The sequence below is a fragment of the Gnatocerus cornutus genome, chromosome 1 (genome assembly GCF_029298725.1).
Source record: "Gnatocerus cornutus isolate USDA-ARS CGAHR chromosome 1, icGnaCorn1.1, whole genome shotgun sequence".
Lineage (NCBI taxonomy): Eukaryota > Metazoa > Arthropoda > Insecta > Coleoptera > Tenebrionidae > Gnatocerus > Gnatocerus cornutus.
The window spans coordinates 13,798,902-13,825,992 of NC_142233.1; the positions used below are offsets into that span (position 1 = coordinate 13,798,902).

The following is a 27,091-nucleotide window of genomic DNA, read 5'->3' on the forward strand; positions in this document are numbered from 1 at the left end:
AAAATTAAAATCTTAAATTTTAAAAATTTTAAAAATTTAGCTCCGAGTCAGAAAATTTTGTAAAATTAAGTTATTTAAATCTATGAAGATTTTTCGAGCATTTTTGCAGGATTGGCATCTTTTTGTGGTTTAAATTGTATGTTATTTTGAACTTCCGGATTGCTTTTCACTTTTTTTCATACATTTTTACACAATTTTAAAATACAACTTAAGTGTCTTAGATTTGTCCTAGAGCAAATTTAAAGCATGTAAACAAATAAATGTTAAATTCATTTTGCCGCCCAAAATTAAAAGACTACTTTGTCTAAATTTTAACAATGAAACATCTGAGACACAAAAATAAAATTTGGAATTTCCTAAATTTAAAAAATAAAAAAAAATTGCTACAAATCCGTGAAATAATAATGTAAAAAAACACTCAAAAGTTTTAATATTTTGTTCAAAACCTAAGAATTTAAGCCGAAATTTGAACAAATTTAGCATTAAGACCAATATTGAGTTTTCTGTTCAAGAATTTTATAACTTGGTAGAGAAGATTACACAACTTACAAATAGTAACTTTGCCAAATTTCGTCGCTTTAGGTGTAAAATTACCATAATTATGATTTTTTTGGATAAGATGTCGAAAATTTTTAATAAATCTTAACAATTTTAATTTCTAAAATTTGATATTTTTGCTCTACAATTTTGGAATTTGGTCAAGTTAATGCAGCGCTCAAAACTAGTAATTTCCCATAATTTCATAGCTGTGGCACTAAAATTATCAAAATTATTAATTTTTGGGTAAAATGTCGGAAATTTTTTATCTGGTTTCAAAATTAAAATTTCTAAAATTTAGGTTTTTTGTTCCCCAATTTTGTAATTTGGTTTAGTTAATAATCGACTCAAAAATAGTAATTTTTCAAAATTTTATAGCTGTGGTATTAAAGTTACCGAAATTACAAATTTTTGGGTAAGATGTCAGAAATAATTGATTCGTTTTTATAAGTAAAATTTCTAAAATTTGCGTTTTTTGTTAAAAAATTTTGCATTTTCGTGAAATTAATACATCACTCAAAAATAGTATTTTTTTTAAATTTTAGAGCTTTGGTACTTAAATTAGCAAAATTACAAATTTTTGGGTAAAAATTACCTAATATTTTTTATTAGTCTGAAAAATTAAAAATTTTAAAATTTGTGTTCTTTGCGCTACAGTTTTGGTATTTGATGGAGTTAATAAACCACTTGAAAATAGTAATTTTACAAAATTTCATAGCTGTGACACTAAAAGTACCAAAAGTACGAATTTTTATGTAGGATACCGTAAGTTTTCGACTCCCCATAAGAACTAAAATTTCTGAAATTTGCGTCTTTTGCTCTACAATTTTGCAATTTGGTGGAGTTAATAAACAACTCGAAAATAGTGCTTTCTCGAATTTTATAGTTGTGACATCAAAATTAACAAAATTACGAATTTTCGAGTTAAGATGTCGTAGAATTAAAGTCTTAAATCTTTATCTAAAATTTCTAAAATTTAGATCTTTTGCTCTACAATTTTGAAATTTGGGGGAGTTACTACTTGACTTAAAGTTAATAATTTACCCTAATTCCATAGTTCTAGTGACACTAAAATTACTAAAATTACAAATTTTCGAGTAAAATGTCGGAAATGATTAATGATTAATTTTTAAAATTTATAAATTTTGCGTTTTATGTTTAACAATTTTGCAATTTGACGAAGTTAATACACGATTTGAAAATAGTCATATATCCAAATTTCATAATTGTGACATTAAAATTACTAAAGTTACGAATTTTTGTGTAAAATGTCGAAAATTTTTGATTCGGGTTAAAAATTACAAGTTTTAAAATTTGCGTCTTTTGCTCTTCAATTTTGCAATTGGTTGAAATTAATACAGTACTCAAAAATAGTTATTTTCTCAAATTCCATAGCTGCAGCACTAAAATTACTAAATTTACAGTTTTAATCAGAAATTTTTGCTTCGTCTTTAAAATTAAATTTTTTATTTGTTTCCAAACTAAAATTTCTAAAGATTGTGTCTTTTGCTCTACAGTTTTGCAATTTGGTGGAGTTAATACTCAACTTTAGAATAGGGCTTTCCCCAAATTTCATAATTGTGCCATTAAAATTACCAAAGTTACAAATTTTTGTGTAAGATGTCGAAAATTTTTGATCTGTGTTAAAAATTAAAAGTTTTAAAATTTCCGTGTTTTGTTCTACAATTTTGCAATTTGTTGAAGTTAATTCAATATTCAAAAATAGTAATTTTCCCAAATTTCATAGCTGTAGCACTAAAATTACCAAATTTACAATTTTAAATTAAATTGTTTTTTCGTTTCCTAACTAAAATTTCTAAAATTTGTGTCTTTTGCTCTACAATTTTGAAATTTGGTGGAGTTAATACACCATTCGAAAATAGCACTTTTTCCAAATTTCATAGCTGTGGCACTAAAATTACTTGAATTACGAATTTTTATGTAGAATGCCGCAAACTTTTTACTCACCTTAAAAACTAAAAATTGTAAAATTTGTGTTTCTTGCTCTACATTTTTCCAATTTGGTACTATTAATCAACGACCTAAAAAAAGTAACTTCCTTAAATTTTATAGCTGTGGCTCTAAAATTATCAACTTTACGAATTTTATCTGAAATTTTTGCTTCCTCTTCAAAATTAAAATTAAAAGTCAAAAAATTGGATGTGAAATCTGAAAATTTATGTTGTAGTCTAGCAGAAACAATTAACAGAATCTACAAATATTAAAAAAAGCATCAGAAACTTTAATATAGTTAAAAAAATCTACAGAAAATGAGAAGTGAAAAATTAGCAATCAATAAGACAGTTGCAACAAGACTATTTTCACTCACATCTTTTTGGTGTCTTAATTCTTTTCTTATGCGTAGTTTCAACACTTTCTTTCCCACTTTTTTTTCCTATTTTCTTTTTTCTTCTCAATGAAAAATATTTACGACCATGTAAACTCCCTAATGGGCGTTCGCGCTTCTTTTCCCATTCGTTTTCCAATTATAACCGTCTCGAAATAAATTTAATGCTCGAAATAAAGGCGACATAGGTATATACTCAAGACCAATGTAAACAGTTAGCGGAAGAACCACATGTGTGGCATTATTCTTCCCCATTGACATTTTTAAAGGTTTATTAACAACACTTTTTCGTATGCGTAGTTTTTTTTTCCCCAAATCCCAGCAGACCGCCGAATCGAGATATGTGTGATGCAAATATAAATAAAACAAAATACATTATACTGACAAAAAACACAACAGGAGTTTATGTTTGCAAAACGAGAATGGGATTCGAAAAGTGGAAATTTATGGTTAAACAGTGTGGAATGTTATATGCGAAACAAAAGGCTTCGCAAATTACCGATTGCATTTTATGTGTGTTACGCAGGGAAATAATCCAATTAGTCATCTGGAAATGGCCTGAAACAAATATACGTCCTCCATTATTTCAGACTTTTTCACAATAATCAGTCAATTAACTGGGCGATTCCGCGCGCGATTTTGACAAATTCGCAAATAATTATCGCGATGACCATTAAAATATTCATACGCAGAACGCTTTAACCCATTACCGCCCTATATATATACGACAGCCAGTTTACAATTTTTTTAAAGTACTTTAGAATTGTTTTTTCTATATGTTTTAATTTTTACCATAAACTACTGCCTTTTGACTTTCCATTACCATTTTTTTTTCAAGCAAATGGTTGTTTCAGTTTTTAGAAAAAAAAATTAAAAACCTCAGTTTTCAGTGCATTTGTCACTTCACCGTATTTAATTTTTTTGCTGTAAAATGATGACTTATGGATTAATACATGTAAAGTTAATTCTGAACAAAACCACATATTTTGTACATATTTTCTGCTTTTTACATAGTAATAATAGGTCGTAAATGATGCTGTCCTATATATAGGACACTGGGCGGATTCGTAAAATTTACAGAAGTATGTGTGCGCATATTTTTCTTGTCAAATTTTTGCATATTGCTTTACTAATGCAAACAATTTTATTCTTAACTATAAAGGGAATGATAGTCTTTATAGGGGAAGGGGGATGACTATATAATATACTGGGAAATCTAGAAATTGACATACATGGGTAAGATTTGGACATAAAAATAAAGCAAAAATCAACTCTGGTCGATCAAAAAGACTTCCAAATGTCTGATGTAACTCGTAGCATTTTTAAAAAGACTTTATGAGTCGCGAAAGTTTAAAATTTATTACAGTTTGAACCATAATGTGTTGAAAAAAGGTACTTATGATAACCGATTTGATGGAATGAGCAAGTTTTCAATCTCAAATTTTTCCAAATAAACCTTTAAAGCTAGATGTAGTAGAAAAAAAGCCGGACACTCCCAATCATGTATTAAAAAAAATCTTTTTCTATTTCGCGTTCATAATGAAGATATTTTGATACGCGTTTGAGTGTCGTAATGGACCAATCCCGTGCCAATATTTCCAGGGGCATTAATTTTTCTTAGGTTTGCAGCGGGCAAACCGTCAACCTGCCGTCAACATTGACAATTTAGATTTTGGTTTTGATAAACCATGATAAATCGCTCGAAACACGATTATTTCTTGTTGTACTTGGCTTAATAATTCATCGGAGAAAAACTCTTTGGATGCAAAGAAACCATCATGATCATGATCAACATCTTCGCTCCCTTGGTTCCCTTGCGCTCCGATAACCTCAAAACGTCACACCTGTCGAACTGACTGAAATTGGATTTGGCTACTTCGATTTTTTTTCCTAAATATTTTGCAGATGCCAACTACCCTAAATTTCCCTAGATTTCTAAATCAAGTTTTTTCGTTTAAAATGGGGCGAAATAGAAAAAATAGCGTATGATACTTGTTCATAATGCATTTTGCCGCACTTACTACTTTATGACACTCCTCGTTGCGCTCGTCGTGTCCTAAACACGTGCGTGCGGCAAAATGTTCATTATGAAACGCGTTTCATAATATACTATACCATTTATGAGAGGAATTGAACAATACGACTGGTTACCGAATAAATATTCTATTCAAATTAAAAAATGAAAAGTGGTCCAGGGCGGTTATCACAATAATGATAACAATTATCTATACACGAATTTTATATAATCTATCCCACAAAATTTTTGACGCTTTTGATTTTCGAAGAATTGTTGCGAAACTATGAAGTTCAGACTCTAGGGGTTGCACCTAACATAAGGGATGAGGGGAAAATTTATGAAAAATAATTCTTTTTGTTATAAATATAATATACAACCCAGCATAGAAGGTTTTGAGTCATATTATATAGGTAAGTAAAATATATTACTTCTATTTATTTAATGAACGTTTCTACATGAATCTGCCCAGTGTCCTATACAGTATGTCCCCGGATTGAGTTCACAAGAGGAAAAAAAACGTTATTTTTCATTTTACAAAAAAATGACAAAAGAATAATGTTTTTTGCTTAATTTAAAATAAATAAATATTTAATTAAAACTTTAATATTATCAAGCTGTGTTCTTAAAATCGAAAAAAACAAAAAATAACGAAGAACTTTTTTATTTTTAATTTTGCAAAAAATGTCAAAGGAATGAAATTTGTTCCTTAACTTAAACCAATTTCCACTATTTGATTGCCTATTACCTTTTTTAGCACTTAGTTCAATTCGAACTCGTAATTATTTAAGACTGTTTCGAATTTTCTCAATTATTGTTAAGGATGCAATTGCATTTTTTTTTTCCATTTTTTTAATACTTAGGTACACATTATTGGGTAAATTTTTCTTTAATCTTTAATGCACTATTTGATATTGCAAATCCACAGCCAGCTATTATTTAAACACGATTACAAAATTTAATAAATAAAAACTAGCCTGTCTTGATTGTTTTGGCACTCGCTTGTTTCAAAGAACATGTATCTTTTTTTTTAAGTCGCATTTTTCGTCTATTTGTTAATTAAGAGAGTCGGGGTAATAAGTGCATGATCCATCTATTTGTTAATTAAAACAATCGGGGTAATAAGCGCATGATCTGTCTATTTGTTAATTAAAACAATCGGAGTAATAAGCGCATGATCTGTCTATTTGTTAATTAAGACAGTCGGGGTAATAAGCGCATGATCTGTTTATTTGTTAATTAAGACAGTCAGGGGAATAAGCGCATAATCCGTCTATTTGTTAATTAAGACAGTCGGGGTAATAAGCGCATGATCTCTTTATTTGTTAATTAAGACAGTCGGGGTAATAAGCGCATGATCCGTCTATTTATTAATTAAGACAGTCGGGGTAATAAGCGCATGCTCTGTTTATTTGTTAATTAAGACAGTCGGGGTAATAAGCGCATGATCTGTTTATTTTTTAATTAAGACAGTTGGGGTAATAAGCGCGTGATCTGTTTATTTGTTAATTAAGACAGTCAGGGGAATAAGCGCATAATCCGTCTATTTGTTAATTAAGACAGTCGGGGTAATAAGCGCATGATCTGTTTATTTGTTAATTAAGATAGTCAGGGGAATAAGCGCATAATCCGTCTATTTGTTAATTAAGACAGTCGGGGTAATAAGCGCATGATCTCTTTATTTGTTAATTAAGACAGTCGGGGTAATAAGCGCATGATCCGTCTATTTGTTAATTAAGACAGTCGGGGTAATAAGCGCATGATCTGTTTATTTGTTAATTAAGACAGTCGGGGTAATAAGCGCATGATCTGTTTATTTTTTAATTAAGACAGTTGGGGTAATAAGCGCGTGATCTGTTTATTTGTTAATTAAGACAGTCAGGGGAATAAGCGCATAATCCGTCTATTTGTTAATTAAGACAGTCGGGGTAATAAGCGCATGATCTGTTTATTTGTTAATTAAGATAGTCAGGGGAATAAGCGCATAATCCGTCTATTTGTTAATTAAGACAGTCGGGGTAATAAGCGCATGATCTCTTTATTTGTTAATTAAGACAGTCGGGGTAATAAGCGCATGATCCGTCTATTTGTTAATTAAAACAATCGGGGTAATAAGCGCATGATCTGTTTATTTGTTAATTAAGACAGTCAGGGGAATAAGCGCATAATCCGTCTATTTGTTAATTAAGACAGTCGGGGTAATAAGCGCATGATCTGTTTATTTGTTAATTAAGATAGTCAGGGGAATAAGCGCATAATCCGTCTATTTGTTAATTAAGACAGTCGGGGTAATAAGCGCATGATCTCTTTATTTGTTAATTAAGACAGTCGGGGTAATAAGCGCATGATCCGTCTATTTGTTAATTAAAACAATCGGGGTAATAAGCGCATGATCTGTTTATTTGTTAATTAAGACAGTCAGGGGAATAAGCGCATAATCCGTCTATTTGTTAATTAAGACAGTCGGGGTAATAAGCGCATGATCTGTTTATTTGTTAATTAAGACAGTTGGGGTAATAAGCGCGTGATCTGTTTATTTGTTAAGGATGCAATTGCATTTTTTTTCCATTTTTTAATACTTACACATTATTGGGTAAATGTTTCTTTAATTTTTAACGCACTATTTGATATTGCAAATCCACAGCCAGCTATTATTTAAACACGATTACAAAATTTAATAAATAAAAATAATAAAATATTTAATTTTAAGAGTACAAACTAATAATTTTGAAACTTTAATTGCAGATTTATCTGTTTTGAAATAAGCAAAAAATGTTATTCCTTTGTCATTTTTTTGTAAAATGAAAAATATTTTTCTTTCCCTCTTGTGAACTCAATTCGGGGACATACTGTATATATGACAGCTTAGAAAAAATAGAAGACAAACATTTTTTTTCAAAATTTTTATGTAGGATCACTCAGATATCTATACTAAACCTCATATGTAAAATTTACGAAAAAAAAAAAATTTCTGGTAGCGGGCGTTAATGGGTTAATTCAAATTCGCGCTGTTGTTTTTCAATTTCGAATTGATCTTCGGCGACAATTAGTAAGAGTGGCCGCCACCCTTCAGCACGGATAATTGGGGGTTGCCCGCATTAGGGTTAAAAGCGTAGATGCAGATGACTTAGGTCTGATCCATCCACCTCTGTCCTCTTCACTAACTGGGAGCTTAAATTTATTAATTAATTAAAATGACCTGCTCTTAGTTGGAAACAAAGCGTTTCATCTCGGACTTTCTCCTTTTTAAGCTTGGCATAATACCGTAATAACGTAACAAGGCATGAAAGTAGATAATAAACTCAGTTCCGTGCTATCAGGAGCTTGTGATGATATAATTTTATTAATGTTGAAGCAAGTGTTGTTGAAGTATGATTCATTTCCAAGGATTTACGATGCTTCACTTATCTTCCGACAAACAAAAGTATTATCTTTAATTCTGGAATTTCTCAACACCGCGCCAGAACACAACACTTTATGTTTATTAAAAATATGTCTTGTGCGAAAAAGCTGGCGTGTTTACTGAGAAAAATGCATGCAAATAAGGAGGAAAAGCACGTTTCATTATGTGAAAACCCTTAAAAATTTTAAAATACTTCTGGTTAGTTTTGCGAAGTATTTTAATTAAACAAAGTTTTTCCCATTTACAAATCTTGCTTTATTTAGTAAAAGCTGCAGCGATGAGAATAACTTTGCCGTTGGCTTTTATTATTTGATGTTTGGTTGATTTTCGGGTTAAAAAGACGATGGAAGCTCGATGGTTTAATAGTCATTTTCGCAGGTGCATTGGATGGAGTGTTTTAATGAGCAGAGCTGGCCGCATTGCAAGTTACCTGGTGTCGGTCAAAGTATTGGTGGACATAAACGCACCGACTTTAAATAGAGAAATTCGTTTGTTGACTGCAACTTACTTATTAGTATCTTCGATATTTTCCAAAAATAAAAAAATCCGTCTAAATTATGGTAATTTACTTCGGTCGATATCTCGCTCTTTTTTGGAGCAAACGTAAGTTAAAAGTTCTCATTTTACGCAGAATTTCACGCAGATTCCAAATCCGTGCTCAAAATACAAGCACAAATAACTGAGTTATGGCCGATTAAACTCTCTGATAGTTAAAAAACTACGATAGATAAAAATGCGGTGTTCCTTTCGTTTTTCTCCCGCTTTTGATGCTTAGAATTTCATTTTTTTTAAATATAGTCCCCGGATTGAGTTCACAAGAGGGAAAAAAAGTTTATTTTTCATTTTACAAAAAAATGACAAAGGAATAACATTTTTTGCTTATTTCAAAACAGATAAATCTGCAATTAAAATTTCAAAATTACACTAGCCGACATTTTGAAATTTTTGGTCTCTAACATTAACTGAATAAGCTATGCGCAGTCAAATAATGTTAATAGAGATCAGATATGACAACCAAATTTTTTCATGACGTACAGTTTTTTTGTTATAGAACTTAACAAAATTGGATATGTATAAATAAAGTAATTTACTGTAATGGTAGAAAATCAGTTAAAAATTTAAAAAAAAGTTATTTTTTTCTAATTACAACAATTATTCAACATAAAAAACAAGAAACAAAAAATTTGAACATAGAAAAATTAATGTAGAGACTATTTTTTTTTCTCTTATGAGGACTATTATCTTGTCTCTAGAGGCTCCAACAAAAATCTCCAAGCATTGCAGGATCCTATCTGCCTTGATAGTGCCTCTTCATAGCACCAATGTCTTGGTGGAAACGCTCTCTTTGTTCATCACTAACAGCTTCGTGGTTTTCTGGGAAAAATCCAGGTGGGAATGGAGAAAGTAAACTTTTAGTGACATACGGCTTCCCAATTTTCTATAATTCTCCAATAAAGTTTCAATTAATGTTCTGTACTCTGGGTGCTTGTTATTCCCAAGAAATCGCGCTATAACGCTTTTTAATGAATTCCAGGCAGCTTGCTGTTGTTGGTTAAGTTTTTGGTCGAAAATTTCATCTTTAATCAGTTTCCTGATTTGCGGCCCAACAAAAATTCCTTCTCGAACTTTTGCGTCGCCGATTTTAGAGAATGGAATCGACAATTGCTTTGACATTACAATAATTGATCACGGTTTACTACGCAAAAAAATAATTATTGAAATAAAAATTTTAAAAATGAAAATAAAGCAAAATAAATTACTATTTGAAAATTTACAAAAAAAAATCAAATTTTTAAAATGTGACGTGTTGGAAATATTTTGTATTCATATTCGTAATTAGAATGCAATAAATGAATTATACCGCCAGGGTTTATTAATGTTAGAAAAATCATGTCGCCTAGTGTTATTAGTTTGAACTCTTGAAATTAATTTTTTCATTATTTTTATTTATTAAATTTTGTAATCGTATTTAAATAATATCAGGCTGTGGAGTCACAATATCAAATAGTGCGTTAAAGATTAAAGAAAAATTTACCCAATAATGTGTAAGAATTAAAAAATTGGAAAAAAATGCAATTGCAATTGCATCCTTAACAATAATTGAGAAAATCCGAAACAGTCTTAAAGAATTATGAGTTAGAATTAAACTATGTGCTAAAACAGGTAACGGGTCAATCAAATAGTGGAAATTGGTTTGAGTTAAGGAACAAATTTCATTCCTTTGACATTTTTTGCAAAATTAAAAATAAAAAAGTTCTTTGTTATTTTTGTTTTTTTGATTTTAAGAACACAGCTTCATAATATTAAAGTTATAATTAAAGATTTATTTATTTTAAATTAAGCAAAAAATATTATTCCTTTGTCATTTTTTTGTAAAATGAAAAATAACGTTTTTTTTTCCTCTTGTGAACTCAATCCGGGGACATACTGTAGACCTACCCAAACGATGAAAAAAATTTTTCGTTTATTGATCGCCTCTTGTAAACTACTTGTCCTATCAATCTGAGATTCGACCATTTGATAGATTTTGAGCTATCTTTCGATTGATATAAAACTCAAAAATATTAAACGTCGTTTTCTTCTTTACAGAGTTTCTTGAAAATCACTTTAAATTAACGTGCTAAAAACTTTCTTTATATTTCACTCAATATCTAGTTTATTTGTGAATCAAATTTTGTTATTGGGACTCATTTTACGCAGAATTTTAAAATGAACTTAAATTTGTGTCTAAAATTCCTTTACGTCAACAAATAACGGAGTTATAATCGATTAAAATTTTGGATTGTTGTCAGAGAGCCAAAATTTTAATGGTTTGGAAATATCAGAACCCTTATATCTCGGAAACTACGACAGATAGAAAGATGCGGTTTACGTCATTGTTTTTCCCACATTTTGTTTGTTGAGAAGCCACTTTTACGCTTTGCAAAATTCTATAATTAGATTTCTTGAAAAAAAATTTTTTAGACTTACATAATGTAAATCTATTTCGGACGATATCTTTTTTTTGAGTAAATTTAAGTAGTATAACTCAGTTAACGTAGAATTTCATGCAGATTCCAAATCCATGCTCAAAATTCACGTACGACCTACAACTATCTAAGTTATGGCCGATTAAAGTTTCGGATAGTTAATTTTAATAGAAATCTTGAATGCTCAATATCTCTACAACTGGGACAGATGGAAAAAGGTGGTTTCTGTCTAGGTTTTTCTCGCGCTTCTGTTGCTTAGAATTTGCTCTCAGATATCCCAAATTCGAAAACATTAAACGTTTTTGCACCAAAAAAGTTTCTTGAAAATCAGATTGAAAGATGCGGTTTTTACCACCGCTTTTTTTTTGGGATTTTAAAATTTGATGTTTTTAAAAAGAAATTTTCGATTAAAACAATGTAAATCGCCGGCTTAAGTCGTTAAGTTGCTAAGTCCGAATTTTTTTGACGAAGGTTGATAAATCTCTATCGCATTTGATGCAAAAATGGACTTAGCAACTTAACAACTTAAGCCGATAAAACTTACTTTGCTTGATCTGTCATTTATTTTGGAGATTTGAGAAGTTATAGATATTCATTTAACGCGAAATTTCACGCAAATTTTAAACCCGTTTTTATCCAAGTACGAAACAATTAACTGAGTTATTATAACCGATTAAATTTTTGGGTACTAGGTTTTAATTTTAGAATTTTTTAATGCTCGATATCTCTAAAACAACGATAGACACAAAAATGCGGTTTTTATCACCATTTTTATCGTGTTTTTGTTGCTTAGAATCCTCTCTCAGACGTCCAACATTCTATGGTAATATTTTAAAAATAATATTTTTGACAAACGATGAAAATTTTTTTTTTAGATTTTTTACCACTTTTCATAAACTATTCGTTTTATCAATCTGAAATTTGGTTTAATAATAGACTTTAATCTACTCTTTCGATTGATATACAATTTAAAGGCCTTAAACGTCTTTTTCGCATAAAAAATGTTTATTAAAAATGACTTTCAAAAAGACTCCTAAAATGCTATTTCGATTAAAATTTAGTTCATTTTGGAAGTAAATTTAAGTTATTTACGCCAAATTCAAATCCGTGCTTAATATTTTTTTACGTCAAAAGATAATTTATTTATGGTCGATCTTGCAAACTACAAAAGATAGGGAAATGCGGTTTTTGCCGTTGTTTTGCTTGCATTTTTTTTTGCTATCATTTAGTTTTTTCATTTTTAGAATATAAAAGATTTATTAATAACAAATAATGACTGAGTTATGATCTAATAAAATATCCGACAGTTGGTTTTTATTTTCGGAGCTTTCAATGTTCAAAATCTCCAAAACAAGAACAGAATAATAGATGCCGCTTTTGCATTGTTTTTTTCGCTATTTTGTTGGTAAGAATTCGCTCTCAAATTTGATGTATAATTTTTCTTAACAAGAAATCGTCGTTTAGCATCAAAATAAGCGGATTTCTTTAAGAATTTTGATGATTTCGTGCAGATTTCTGCTGTTTTCTTGCAATTCAGCCGTTGAATCTTGATAAAAATTGGTGGGTTTGTAGATTTCGAGCTCTTCTTTGCAAATCCAAGCCAAAAAACGGCGAGAATCAGCGAGAAATCGTCGTTTAGCATCGAAATAAGCGGATTTCTATAAGAATTTTGATGATTTCGTGCAGATTTCTGCTGTTTTCTTGCAATTTCTTGATCATTCTTAAACTTTTTTGAAAAAAAAATGACTGGAACGATGACAAACATTGATTATTTTGTATTTGAAACTTGGCCAAATGATAAACCTCGAGCTGCTCTTTTCATCGATACTTGACTCAAAATCATAAACCGTCGTTTTCTCTTTAAAAAAGTTCTTTGAATATTACTCCAAAAAAAATTTCGACAAATCTAGCCCAGTCGAAATTCAGCTTATTTGTAAAGCGAATTTAAGTTATTAGTACCCATTTCACGCAGAATTTCACGCAGAATCCAAAACTCTTTTGATTTTTGTCGTACATTAAAAAATAACTAAAATAGGACCGATTTAAATTAGATTAGATATCCAAAATTTAACAATCGATTTTTTTTGAAAAGCATTAAGCACCGTCCAAAAGGTTTTTCTTCAGTAGTTTTGCAATAAAAGCAAGAACAGCGAGTGAGGTGTATCTGAAGGCAAAATCGTTTTCTTTTACGTAACTTAATCTTAATTGATGCTTTGCACAAAAATTGAAGAGAAATGCCCGATTTCTATCACCAGTGCTGCCACCATAAAAAACATGTGACTTATGTAAAAATGCAAAAATAAGCGTTTTTTGTAAAATTCCTGTAAAGAAATGATCGAAGACGAAGACGTTTGTCAGAGTTTTCTAAGATTCTTATGATTCAATAGAATTTTCCAGTCTCTAAGATTAACTAATGCGATTTGTTAACATTTTCTGGAACAATCTAAGGTTCTTCTACTAAGACTTTTTCAGAATTTTATAGAAGTTTCTAGGTTTCTTCAGACTGTTATCTTTGGAATTTGGTAGAATTTGTTTAAAAATTCCATAGATTTTTTGGCATTCCAGGATTTTGTATGGTTTTGAGGGATCTCTTGCAAGTTATCAGGACTTCCAAAAGTCTCTGGCAATTTCCAGAACTTTTCTAATGTTCTATGGAAGTAGTCGATAATTAACTGCTTACAGATCACACCCTGTATATAATTTTCTAAAGAAAATAATGGTTTTGTATAGATTATAGTTTACTTATCTTGACAACAAAATTTCACTTTTTTGCTCATATGTTTACAAAAATTATAAATAATTTTTCTTTATTGTGCATTTTTTTACTTTTTTTTTAAATTAATTTACTTACCTGAAATGGTACAATTTAGGTATAGCACATTATCTACAAGGCGACTCTTAATTTAGATGTAAAACTTAAAAACCCAATAATATACGAGGTGTTTTATTTAAAATAAGCAAATTGACTACTACTTCCTGTCTAACCGGAAGTGTCACGCCAATACGAGTATTTCTATTCAATTCGTCTTATTCACTTCTCAAAATTTTAAAACTGTCGCACAATCTTATCGTGGACCAGCCTGTACAAGCATAAAGTTTTGAGAAAAAGTGGCTTGAATATGATCAGCGCGTTCTTCCAGACATTTTATTTTTTATTTTCATGCAACTTTAATTTAATCATATAAAATAAGTTTGTTAGTGGTTTAAGAGCATCACTGGATTTTTACTACCACAAAGCCATAATAAATTCCGCAGCATCGTAAATACGAATAATCAAACTTTTCTATTTCCTCCCATCCTAGTTAAAGAGTACCAACTTTTCTCAATTCCTCAATTCCGATCTTTTATGAAAGTGCTAAAACGGCTGTTTATTTCAGTGCCCGCAAAAGTGATATGGGCCGTACTGGGCAAAGATGTGGATTTACCATGCGACATAACTCCCCCAATCCCCAGCGATAACGTCAAGATGGTATTTTGGTTCAAAAACTCGGACGGAATGCCATTATATAGGTAAGGGCCGGTTTTTCAATCGCTGATTAATTGTTAGTTAGCCTATAATTTGTAATTAACGAAATTTGTCAGTTTTTCAAGTGTCAATTAATCAAAAAGTTTATGTTAACGTGCAGTTTACTTAATCATTGAAATATCTAGTAATTAATTTCCAATTTTCTAATGTCAAACAAAATATTGAAAACATCAATCTGAATCTTCATTATGTGGGATTGCGACATAAACGCATACAGCAGAGACGAAGAGGTTCGACCGAAAACTGTAAGATACAGAGTGGGACCAAAAAGATTTTTTTGTCCGATTTCGGTTGTGGCCACGGACGGTACATAACTTATTAGAAGACATAGAAGAAGCAATTTCTTTTCCCACTAGAAGGTAAATTTTGTCAGTATTGTGAAAATGAATAATCTTTATAGTAGTTTTTGGGTCTAGAAATGACTGTTTATCGCCCGAAAATCAGTTGCTGTTAACTCTGCGATTTTATGCTACTGGCTCCTTTTTAAGTGTGGCTGGAGATTTTTGTGGGGTGCACAAATCTACTGCCTGCAAAACAATTCGACGTCTAAGCATGGTTTTAGCAGGTCTGAGAGAAAATTATATTAAAATGCCCCAAAACGTAGAAGAGTTAACAGAGTGTAAACAAGAATTTTACAATATAGCAAAATTTCCAAGATGTATTGGGGCAAAAGACTGTAGCCATGTTAAAATACAGTCCCCAGGAGGTGACAATGCAGAAATTTACAGAAACAGAAAACAATTTTTTTCTTTGAATGTACAGTTTCTAATGCGAATTTAAAAATTCAAGATATTGTCGTTCGATGGCCGGGTTCAGCGCATTTTTAGAAATTCTTCACTATGTGAAAAATTTGAAATGGGAAATTTTGCAGACAGTCTTCTGGTAGGGGACAGTGGCTATCCCATAACGCGCTATTTAATCACTCCTTTGGTCCAAGTTCAAAATCAAGCGGAAAATTTGTTTAATGAACCTTTAATACGCACAAGGAATGTGGTGGAACGTTCATATGGAGTTTGGAAAAGAAGATTTCCGTCACTTGCCTTAGGTTTAAGATTAAAATTGGATACAAGCCGTAATAGTTGCAATTGCGGTTTTGCATAACATTGCTTGTGATGAGGGTGAACCAGAACCCGTGGTCAATGAAGAACAAGAAGCTGCTGTTAATAAAAGTTAATAATGTAGGCGTTCAAAATGCTGAAGAGATAAGAGGAGGAATTAACAATAGTACAAGATATAACTTGATACATAGTTATTTTGAAAGATTGTAACATTTATTTAAACCAAATTCAAAGAAATTTACTAAATATTATGAAGTTTTTTTTACAACAAAATCTGCTAATAAACAAATAAAAAGAAAACTTAACTAACTGCAGAGATTCTGAACTTTCTTTTCATTTATTAGCAAATTTTGTTCTAAAATTTTTATCCTAAGTTCGTGTTCTTCTAAGAATTTTTCTCGCTGCAACTTCACAAAATTTAATTTTTCTTCTACAGGGTGATTTTTTTTAAAACGGCAGGCGTTGTAGAATTTTTATTTATGAACCGATTTCAAAAATTTAAAAAACAAATTAAATGGTTTTTAATTTACTATAAACTGATGATTTTAAAATTTCTCTAAATGTTTTAGTATCTTTTGGGCGATACTCAACTTTCTTATTTTAAACTGGAACCCATATTTTTTTTCCATAATTTGGAAGATATTAATTTTCTTGATTCAGAAATGTGTAATATGTTCTACTTTTACCAAAAATATTTTTAAAAAAATTCAGTAAAAAATCAAGCGTTGCCCAACATGTTTTTGACAATGACCACCACATTGATGAAAGTTGTCTTTGTTTAATTAAAAATGTAAATAATTGTAAATTTCTAGACATTTATGAAAGTCTAGAAATATACAGGGTCCGGCAACACTTGTGTCCACCCCCAAAATAGTCTTTAATTTTAAAGTTACAATTTTGAAAATTTGCACGCGCGCATAGTTGACAAAAGTCTAGAAGCTGACGCAAAAATTTGTCTTTTATCACGGTTTGGTTGGCGTCGCGACGCCTAAGAAGTATAATTTTTAGCGACTTTTGAGTTTTTGCGGAAATATTCGCGAATTCAATTTTTTTCAACATAACAGTAAAATAATATCTAAGTTTTTATTTTAAATCTAATGCAAATTGTCTTCAAAATTTGCGAAAAAAACGCTGTTTTATCAAGTTAGTTTTTAAAATTATGACAGCGCAGTGGCAAACTACGTTTACACCAAAATTTCACAAGTCACTTTATTCACTTTTACAAAGGTTAATTTTGATTAACACGGGCATATTGCACTTTATGGACACCAGAAATCGTTAATTAACATCGACAAAACGACAATTTCACTAATTAAGACTTTTGTTACAATCTAAAGCGGGCCAAAGGACAGATGTCATTTGTGACACAAGATGTTGACAGATGGGTGTAAACGTTGTTCCCAACTTTGACGTAATGAAATTGAAAATTGATAAAACAGCATTTTTTTCTCAAATTTTGAAGACAATTTGCATTGAATCTAAAATAACAACTGAGATATTTTTAACACATTTATATTAAAAAAAAATTAAATTAGGGGTTGATATCACAAACCCTTACAATTAAATAAAAATTACATTTTTAAGGCGTCGCGACGCCAAAACTATTGGTGATAAAAAACAAATTTTTGCGTCAGCTTCTAGAGTTTTGTCAACTGTGAGCGTATGCAAATTTTGAAAATTTTATCTTTAAAATTAAAGACGATTTTGGGGGTGGACACAAGTGTTGCCGGACCCTGTATAGGAACAAAAATGTAACAATGAACTCAGTCAACGGCCCCACCCCTCCTCCTCCCTCTACTCCCTTCTACCTGCGCCAAAGGGTGCGCGTCGACAAGCTTTTAGTATATAAGGACGAATTATTTGTTAGTTTTTAGTTTAATCATCGCTCTGATGATGAAAGCATTGCTATCGAAACCCGCGTCAGCATTTTTTGTCAAATTTGGTGTTTGGGGAATAAATTGTAATTTTGATAATTAAAATAGCAGATAAACAAATTTAAATTATTTACCATTGGTGTTATTTGAGTCGCTGTCGTAATTACTACATAAACCTTCAATCTGTTCGCCCAACATTTCTTTTATTCCCTTATCCACTACAGTTAGTGTAACTTCTTCAGAATTTCCACCACCTGTTTTTAAAAAATTTTGTTTGTTATGGGCGTGTTTTTTTTTCGTCGTTCGCTTTAGGTTAGCATATTTTTCTTTTAGCCCTTTCACATTACGAAAATAGCTTTTGCCACTGCGGCAGTTAAATTCTCTTTCAATTTTCTTCCATACGTGTTCTTTTTCTTTCCATGTAACATTTCCAGACTTTTTACACTCAATAACATTTCTATTTTGATCTAAAGTCCATTTTTTTAAAAACAATTGTCAATGTCAAAATTCCTTCAAAGACCAAACTGTACCTCTCTAAAACATCTTGTTTCGGAACACCCGTATATTAAAATCTCCCTAGATCAGTTCGAGGTTATGGCGAGTGGTCGGAAATTTTCAAATGTCAGAAAAGCTGCAGTTGAAACAAATTTTGTACAAAACGACAAGAAATCCAATTGTTCGATCACAGACGCAGTCTCACGTCTCATGGGCAATACTTCACTGTTATGATCAAACATGAGTGATTAACGAACTCGGTGTTAAAAGTTCAATACTAAATTTATTATCAAAACTATTCACAATATATACACAATTAATAATTGATTTGACTACTGAGATCTGTTCACATTATGCTAATTATGTTACAACAGTATGTTTGGTTACCGCTGACGAAGTGACCCGGTCTGCTGTGACATTTTCCGAATTACTTGGCCCTCATGGATTTCCAAAAATCTTCTGTTTAACTCATGGTTAAACATCTTGGGGGCGGCATCTTTGGTAGAGGCTTGATGGTCCAGGCGGAGTGGTTGCAGCTCTATTGCCTCGTTGTTAGTGTTCCTCTTCGGTATTTTTGAAACTTTCCGACAATTTTGCCAGTTTGTACCACCCAAAGACCTACAACAACTATAATTACTAAGTACTACTCCGTTTGTTGTTGGCTGATGTTCCTCTAGTTGGCTTCATCAAGTTCTTCTTTAATTTGAGTTTCCGATTCTTGAAGATCTTGCAAATTGTCGGTGGCGTCTATGAGCTCTTGTGGTTGAGAATGCGGTTTGAGATGTTTTCAAATTTACCACCACTGATCTCGAGAAATTTGCCACCACGGGAACAGATGCTGTTTTTCTTGGTTGCTTCTCCTCACCTTTTTTTGGGAGGGTCATCTTTTCTGGTTTTTCTTGGGTCACTACCCGAACAATTCTATCAAGATCTGGATACGCTTCTTTGACTCTACCAGTTGGTCATTTGCTGGGATTTATGTTGTCTTCTTTTACGATAACCGAATCTTCATTGTTCATGTGTTCTTGTTCTGTTTTCCAGTTGTAGCTGCTGCAGCAAATTCAAATATTCCGATGACCAAATTTTTCAAAAGTATCATTTTATTTTCGGCATCAACTTCCATCACTCCGCTAAATCCCAATCTTCTTACTCACATATTGGACTTGGTGGGGTGATCAACCCCAATCAGAATGTGTGCTGGAGTTAAGACAGCAATTGGGTACAACGGATTCGAGTTTATGCAGGCCTCTATTTGCGTTGTTAAAGTGCTTAGTTCTTCATAAATCGGTGTTGAATATCCAACCATTCTCTTAAGATGGTACTTTTTAGATTTGATACCATCAGCTTCCCAAATTCCCCCGAAATGAGGAGCAACTGGTGTTGAGTTGCAACCGTTCGTCTTTATCTTCATCTTGAACGTTGGATCTTTGTGTCATCTTTCGTACTTCATCTTCTAACATTCTGTTTGTTCCAACGAAGGTTGTGCCATTATAACTATAGATATGCGCACACTGTCTTCTTTTGAACACAAATCTTCGGTATGCTGCCAAAAATGTTTCTGAAGTCATGTCACTTAAGATTTCCAAATGCATAGCCTTTGCCGAAAGACATACGAAGATTGCGATCTACCCTTTATAGGATTTATGAACTCGTCCCTTTGTGGCTCTAACTTGAAAGTACTGCCAGTGTGCTGGAATGGTGCTGATGCTGTCACAACGAAGTTGGCCCATCAACTGATTCGTTGTTTGTTCTTTAAATCGGATGCATCGGACACATTTGGTAAAATAAACCGTTTTTTTCCCATTGATGATCCAAGATTTTCTTCGGAACCGTGTTTTCGTCCACTTATATTAACCTTGAATTTTAAATTTGAAAAAAAGAAGAATTTGTAGCGCAAGCGCGTTTACGACAAAATGGTTGACGTACAACTGACAATTGACTTTTTACATTGCCAACCTAATACACATAAAATAACTAGTGACTCGTTTTACCATCATGACAACACTTTGACAATTGTTTTTAAGAAAAATGGACTTTACTAATGCAACTAGCAGTGTTTCCTCTTCCACAGTAAAGTTGGTGGATCGTTTGCTAGGCTTTTCCATCGCACAGGAACACTTTTCCGTTTCACTTTTAATAAAATGTTGAAGTAACTTTTGTTTGACAATGTCAAATGTTTGACGTTTGATGCAACTTCACTTTTTGATTAATCTCAATTAACGATTCTCAAATCGGCTAATTAAGAATTAAAAAATCATTGAAAACGCCATTTTCGATATCCAAAAGTTAACTTTTGGTTAATCAAAAATTGTCAATTACGTGATCAGCTAATTAATCAGCAATTGAAAAACCGGCCCTAAGTGTATCGTAGGCATTTCCCAATATTTTCCCTCCTAAGAGGATTTGAATGAAATCTAGGGAAATATCGCTCAAACACATGACATCCCCATGTTTATCCATGGAACGGCATCGTAAACTACTCGGCTTGATTGTACAATGTATCAGGATCAGTAGAGCAATAACGCAGGTTGGTTAAGGTTTAGCACTGGATAGAAAACTATCCAGAGAAGAATCGTTCCCTCGGGCTATATTCCGGTTACTCGCAACTTGCAAGAGGTATATAAAAATGCAATTATCGCCGACCGTTAAAGAGCGTAATAATCATAAATTTCAACTTTAATTAATTAAAGCGGGCGATTTTTTCGATGTCCATTTCGAGAGAATTAGAGTTTAATATTCCAACGGGGTATTCGTTATTCGAGTTTTTTTAATCAGTTTTGATGAATTTTGGATAAGCAATCAACGGAAAAACTAATTTTAAAGTACACATTGGATGTCTATTGATGGAGCGTTTCATCAGTGTAAATGACTCAATCCGCGATTTTTGTTTTAATAAGTGTAAATATTTTATTTTATTTTGATGATTGATTGGCTTGTACAAACAAATTCGGATAAATAATAAAATTATGTACATACAAAAATGCGGAGATTGCGGTTTTATTTAGTTTAAAATGCATTAAACGTTAATTTTTATTTAAAATAATCACATTAAACAAAAAAAACAAAGATTTTATTAATTTTAATTAAATTAATTTATTCAGCTTAATATGGGCAACCCAAAATACGCCTATCTTTGTCTACTTTTCGGAGAGAAATTTAATTTCACCGTACAAAATCAGACGACATAATAAGATGCTCTGAAGCTAGTAGTAAAAAGAAGACTGTTATTGTTATGAGAATTTAAGTTCTGTTTACAAATATCTCGATTCTAGCACGTCTGAACTATCCTGTCTGGAGTGTCATTGAAACCAGGACTTTGACAACTATTTCTCGTGTAGTATTTGTTGCAAGTTCAGGAATGTGTAGCTTCTAACTACTTAAGTTGTAACAATTTACATAAATTTATAAGACGGTGGTTTACCTACTAGTTTAGTTAAGCATTGTTGTTGCATCTTCTAAGTAATGTGAACTGGTAGAGAAAGCTTTTATAACATTTTCATAAATAGTAGACAGGAACATAGAAAATACGCTCAGAATAATGGCGTAGTCAAACTTTTGATTTGAGGTGTGTACAAAGTTTTGTGCACAACACAATTCTTTTAAAAATCTGAAAAAATTGACTACACTGCGACAAGTACAAAATAAAAATGTTGAAAAGGTTGTGAAATTCTGCAACTTTATTTTAAATATGAAATTATTTTTTTGTCCACAAAGTACAAAATTATGGAACAAAAAAATACATCATTTTAAAATTTAGAAAGATTTCTTATGAACTGTGCACAAATGCTAAATTATATGTAGAACCGTAAAAGCAAAATTTTGGAATTTTTATTTTAAAAAGTATCTAAAACATTGAAACCTAAAACATTTTATAATCAAATCTGTAATTTTTGTATTTTTAACGCTAGAGGAAAAAAAATTAAGAATTTGCATTTTTAGCTTCGTTATCAACTGTTAAAGTTCAATGTTATAGAGCAAAAACAAAAATTTTTCGAAATTTATTTTTTAGGGGAATCCAAAATCTTTCAAAATTTGGTTTTATGGGTTGTCGTTTTCGTAATTTTTGCTCTAAAGTCATGATATTCCGGAAAGTTGCAAGTTATTAACTGTACTAAAGAACAAAATTTTAGAGAAAATTAGACAAATTTTACAAATTTTTAATGAGACGGCGCACATTTTTTTTATAAAAATGGGTTATTTTGCCAGCTTTAATGCTTGTTTATCTACTGTGCTAAAGCAGAAAATTTGACAAATTTAAACTCCAAGGAGAACTCAAAAACTCAAAATTTGGTTTTAATGCCTAAATATTATTCTAGAACTATCAAAATTAAAATTGCTTTTGTTGACAAAATTATAGAGTAAATCGTTCGAATTTTACAACTTTTTTTGGAGACGACATTAAATTTTACAATGATTTTATTAAAATTTGTAGTATTGCTACTTTTAAGACTAAAACAATAAAATTAGGGGAAATTACTACTTTAGACAGTTTATCAACTGTGCTGAAGCACAAAACTCTAAAGCAAAAAACACGAATTTTACAAATTTTGATTCTAAGAAAAATTTAAAAATCATCGGGATTAGATTTTTTACTTTCTTAATGTAACTTTAGTAATTTTAACGCTTAAACAATAAAATTTGTCCAAATTTCAGTTTTTATCTTGTTTATCAACTATGCTGAAGTACAAAATTATAGAGCAAAAAACATAAATTTTAGGAAATTTTATTCTAAGAAAAACTCAAAAATTTTGAAAATTGGATTTTAGACTTTGTGTCATTTTGGGGTTATGCTAAAAGCTTGATCTTTACAATAGTTATTACATTAATTTTGACTTCTGTATAAACTGGAAGACAGTACAAAATTATAGACACAATTAAGCAAATTTTACAAATTTTTAATGAGACGACTCAGGTTTATAAAATTTTATCTAAGAAAAACTCAAAGACTTTCAAAATTGGGTTTTTAAAACCCGTTGTTTTCGTTATTTTCTCTAGAATCATGACATTTTAAAATGTTTGTTGACTTACCTATAAGCTATAAACTGGTTTAAAGTACAAAATTATAGAGCAAAAAGGATGAATTTTACAAATTTTTATTTTAGAGACGACAATAAATTTTACTAAAATGTAATTTTAAAGTAACACTTAAATTTGTGGAAATTACTACTTTTAACTGGTTTATCAACTACGCTGAGTTACAAAAATATAGACTAAAACAAAAATTTTTAGGAATTTTGATTTTAAGGAAGACTGAAAAATCTTCAAAATTAGATTTAAACTCTGCCATTTTGGTAATATTTACGCTAAATCAAATTTCAAAATAATGTCATGTTTAATTTTCTTATAAAGTTTGCTAAAGTGCTAAATTATAGAGCAATAAACACAAATTTCAAATTTATATTTTAGAGATGACAAAAAATTTTGCATCGATTTTATAAAAAAGTGTAATATTGGTACTTTTAACGCTAAAACATTAAGATTTGGGAAAATTTTAACAGTGTAGATGTGAAGTTTAGGAAGATTTCTTATGAACTGTGCACAAATGCAAAATTATAGAGTCGTAAAGGCAAAATTTTGAAATTTTTATTTTAAAAAGTAGCTAAAACCTTTAAACCTAAAACATTTTTGAACCAAATCTGTAATTTTTGTATTTCTAACGCTAGAGGAAAAAATGGAGGAATTTGCATTGTTAGCTTAGTTATCAAGTTCAATGTTATAAAGCAAAAACTAAAATTTTTCGAAATATATTTTTTAGGGGAATCAAAAACTTTCAAAATTTGGTTTTATGGGTTGTCGTTTTCGTAATTTTTGCTCTAAAGACATGATATTTGCTGTGGTTGACTAACTTATTAGTTGGACTAAAGTACAAAAATTTAGAGAAAATTAGACAAATTTTACAAATTTTTAATGAGACGACGCACTTTTTTTTTATAAAAATGTGTTATTTTGGCAGCTTTAATGCTAGAATAATAACTTGTCTTTCTACTTGTTTATCTACTGTGCGTAAAGCAAAAAATTAGACAAATTTAAACTCGAAGGAGAACTCAAAAACTCAAAATTCGATTTTAATGCCTAAATATTATTCTAGAACTATCAAATTTAAAATTGCTTCTGTTGATAAAATTATAGAGTAAATAGTACGAATTTTACAAATTTTTGTTTTAGAGACGACATTAAATTTTACAATGATTTTATTAAAATTTGTAGTATTGCTACTTTTAAGACTCCTTTAAACCTGTTTATCAACTAAGAAAAATCAAAAAATTTTTGGAAATACATTTTTAACTCTTTTAATGTAGTTTTAGTAATTTTAACGCTTAAACAATAAAAATTATTTAAATTTCAGTTTTTAACTTCTAAGAACTCAAAAATTTTGAAAATTGGATTTTAGACCATGTTTCATTTTCGAGTTATTCTGGAGACTTGATATTTAGAAAGGTTATTATATTACTTTTGACTTCTATATAAACTAGAAGAAAGTACAAAATTATAGAGAACATTAAGCAAATTTTACAAATTTTTAATGAGACGACTCAGACTTATAAAATTTTGTCTAATAGAAACTTAAAAACTTTCAAAATTAAATGAAATTGAAAAATGTTGTTTTTGTTGACTTACCTATAAGTTATAAACTGGTTTAAGTACAAAATTATACAGCCAAAAGGAAGAATTTTACAAATTTTTATTTTAGAGACGCCACTAAATTTTACTAAAATGTAATTTTAAAGCTAAAACTATTCAATTTGCGGAAATTACTACTTTTAACTGGTTTATCAACTGCGGTGGGTTACAAAAATATAGACCAAAAATCACAAATTTTAGGAATTTTGATTTTAAAGAAAACTGAAAAATCTGTTTAATTTTTTTATAAACTGCGTTAAAGTAGTAAATTATAGAGCAATAAACCCAAATTTAAAATTTTTATTTTCCAGACGACAAAAAATTTTGCACCGATTTTATTAAAACGTGTAATATTGGTACTTTTAACGCTAAAACATTAAAATTTGGGAAAATTACAATTCTCAACTTGTTTATCAACTGTGCTAAAATATAAAATTGTAGAGCAAAAAATACGAATTTTTCAAAAATTTATTCCAAGTAAAACTAAAAAATCGTCAAAATTGGATTTTAGACGTGTCATTTTTGTAATGTTCACGCTAGAGGTATGTAAGGAAAAGTTGTTAATTTTGACTTCCTGGTAAACTGGAATAAAGTTCAAAATTATAGAGCAAATTAGAAAAATTTGCCAAACTGTTATTAATTATGGAGGCAACGCAAAATTTTGCCACATTTTTATGAAAATGTACAATTTTGGCACTTTTAACGTTAGATAAATAAAACGTAAGTCACTATTCTTTACTTGTTTATTAGTTCTAAAGTACAAAATTATAGAAAAAAAAACAAATTTTACGATTTTTATTTTTGAGATCAAATCAATTTCGTAATTTTTACGCTAGAAATATGATATTTATATTTATAAAAACTGCCACAAGTTTTCATTACTTCATTACTTTGGATTTCCCGTTTTATGTCCAAGAGTTTCTGTAGTATTTAGTTTATATTCCTTATACTTGTTTTAGTGCTTTTATGTCTTGTAGAATATTTCTTGAATTTTATATTTGACTGTCAGGCGTTCATTTTATTGCTGGAGGGCTGTAGGGTACTAGCCCCTTCGGATTTCTTTTCCTCTTTACCTTGTTTTTATGTGTTTGCTGACCTGAAAACAGTCTAATATTGATCTTTCGTTATGTCTCTTATAGATGATTTTTTTAAATATTTTTTATTTGTTTTTCTCTGTTTTTCTATTTATCATAGTTTTTTATTCTTCTTCCTCTTCTTTATTTATCCGTTTCTTTGTATTAAATTTCAAGTGGTTTTTTGTATTTCATTTTTAATTTTAAGACTTGCGCTTCATTGCAAATACTGAACGAAGATGAAGCGGAAATAGCAAATGAAAAGTAAAGAAAAAGTGCAAATCCATCATAGGAACAGATGGAGCTGGTCTCATTTTCAATTACGTCACAATGGACTTAAAGTATGCAGTCAATATCGGACTCAACCCTCTCGAGTACCGTTGTAAAGTCAGGTATGATACTTCCCGGAGGATTAAAATTTAATGAAATTTTCTCCTTCCCAATTTGCCTGGTGTAGATAGTTGGTCGATTTTATTATTAGTGAGTCGTTTTATGTGCACTTTTATTATGCACTTTCCGTCCTCTTTGTTTTAATATTCAGCCGCTGGCCGCAGCCGTAGCCACTATCCGCTACAATGTGGCGAATTCTTCTTCTTTTAACAATACGAAAAGTGATGAAACGGCTCTCAATATTTGATGTGCTGCCTACAATGATGGCTTTTGCGAGTTCAGCAAATTACCGAACGCAGTCTCTTGACAGCAGCCAATAAACCGGAATGTTTTATTGTGCTGTTAAATAATCCATTACATTTGAATTTTGATGTCTCGAGTTTTTTGACAATCGACGTGTGCTTGCGACAAATAGCAAATTTGCATGATAAATGTATCGCAATTATTGTACATGTCAACGATTTCAGTCTCCACGTCGAGAGAATCGGATTGAATTTGTATGGATGTGTGATACCTATCCCAATTTTCATGCACATGAAATCTGTCGATGATCAATATTGGTATTGTGTTGAGAATTTATTTCGGAAAATGAAAAATCGATCTCTGCCTCGGAAGCGAGCCGTGGAGGATCCGGAATATTTAACGCGACTCCGGATGTATAAATCAAAGTCCCGGGCCAGTTTTGCAAATTGCTGACGCCACTGCAGTACATGTCAATACAGGGTGATCCGATTAACACGATTTTCATGCATATAGCTCTAAAAAAAATTAAACTACTTATTGG

The 27,091-nt window shown here is 30.7% G+C and overlaps 1 protein-coding gene across 2 annotated transcripts in view; it reads left to right on the forward strand.

Moving 5' to 3' along the window:
- Window positions 1-27,091, forward strand: part of side (motor axon guidance molcule sidestep) — a 193,716-nt gene that overhangs the window by 25,487 nt on the left and 141,138 nt on the right. For both annotated transcript variants that reach the window (XM_088042566.1, XM_088042557.1), the window contains exon 2: window positions 14,648-14,780. In XM_088042566.1, coding sequence (XP_087898692.1) covers window positions 14,648-14,780 — 133 coding nt within the window. The remainder of the gene's footprint in view (window positions 1-14,647; window positions 14,781-27,091) is intronic.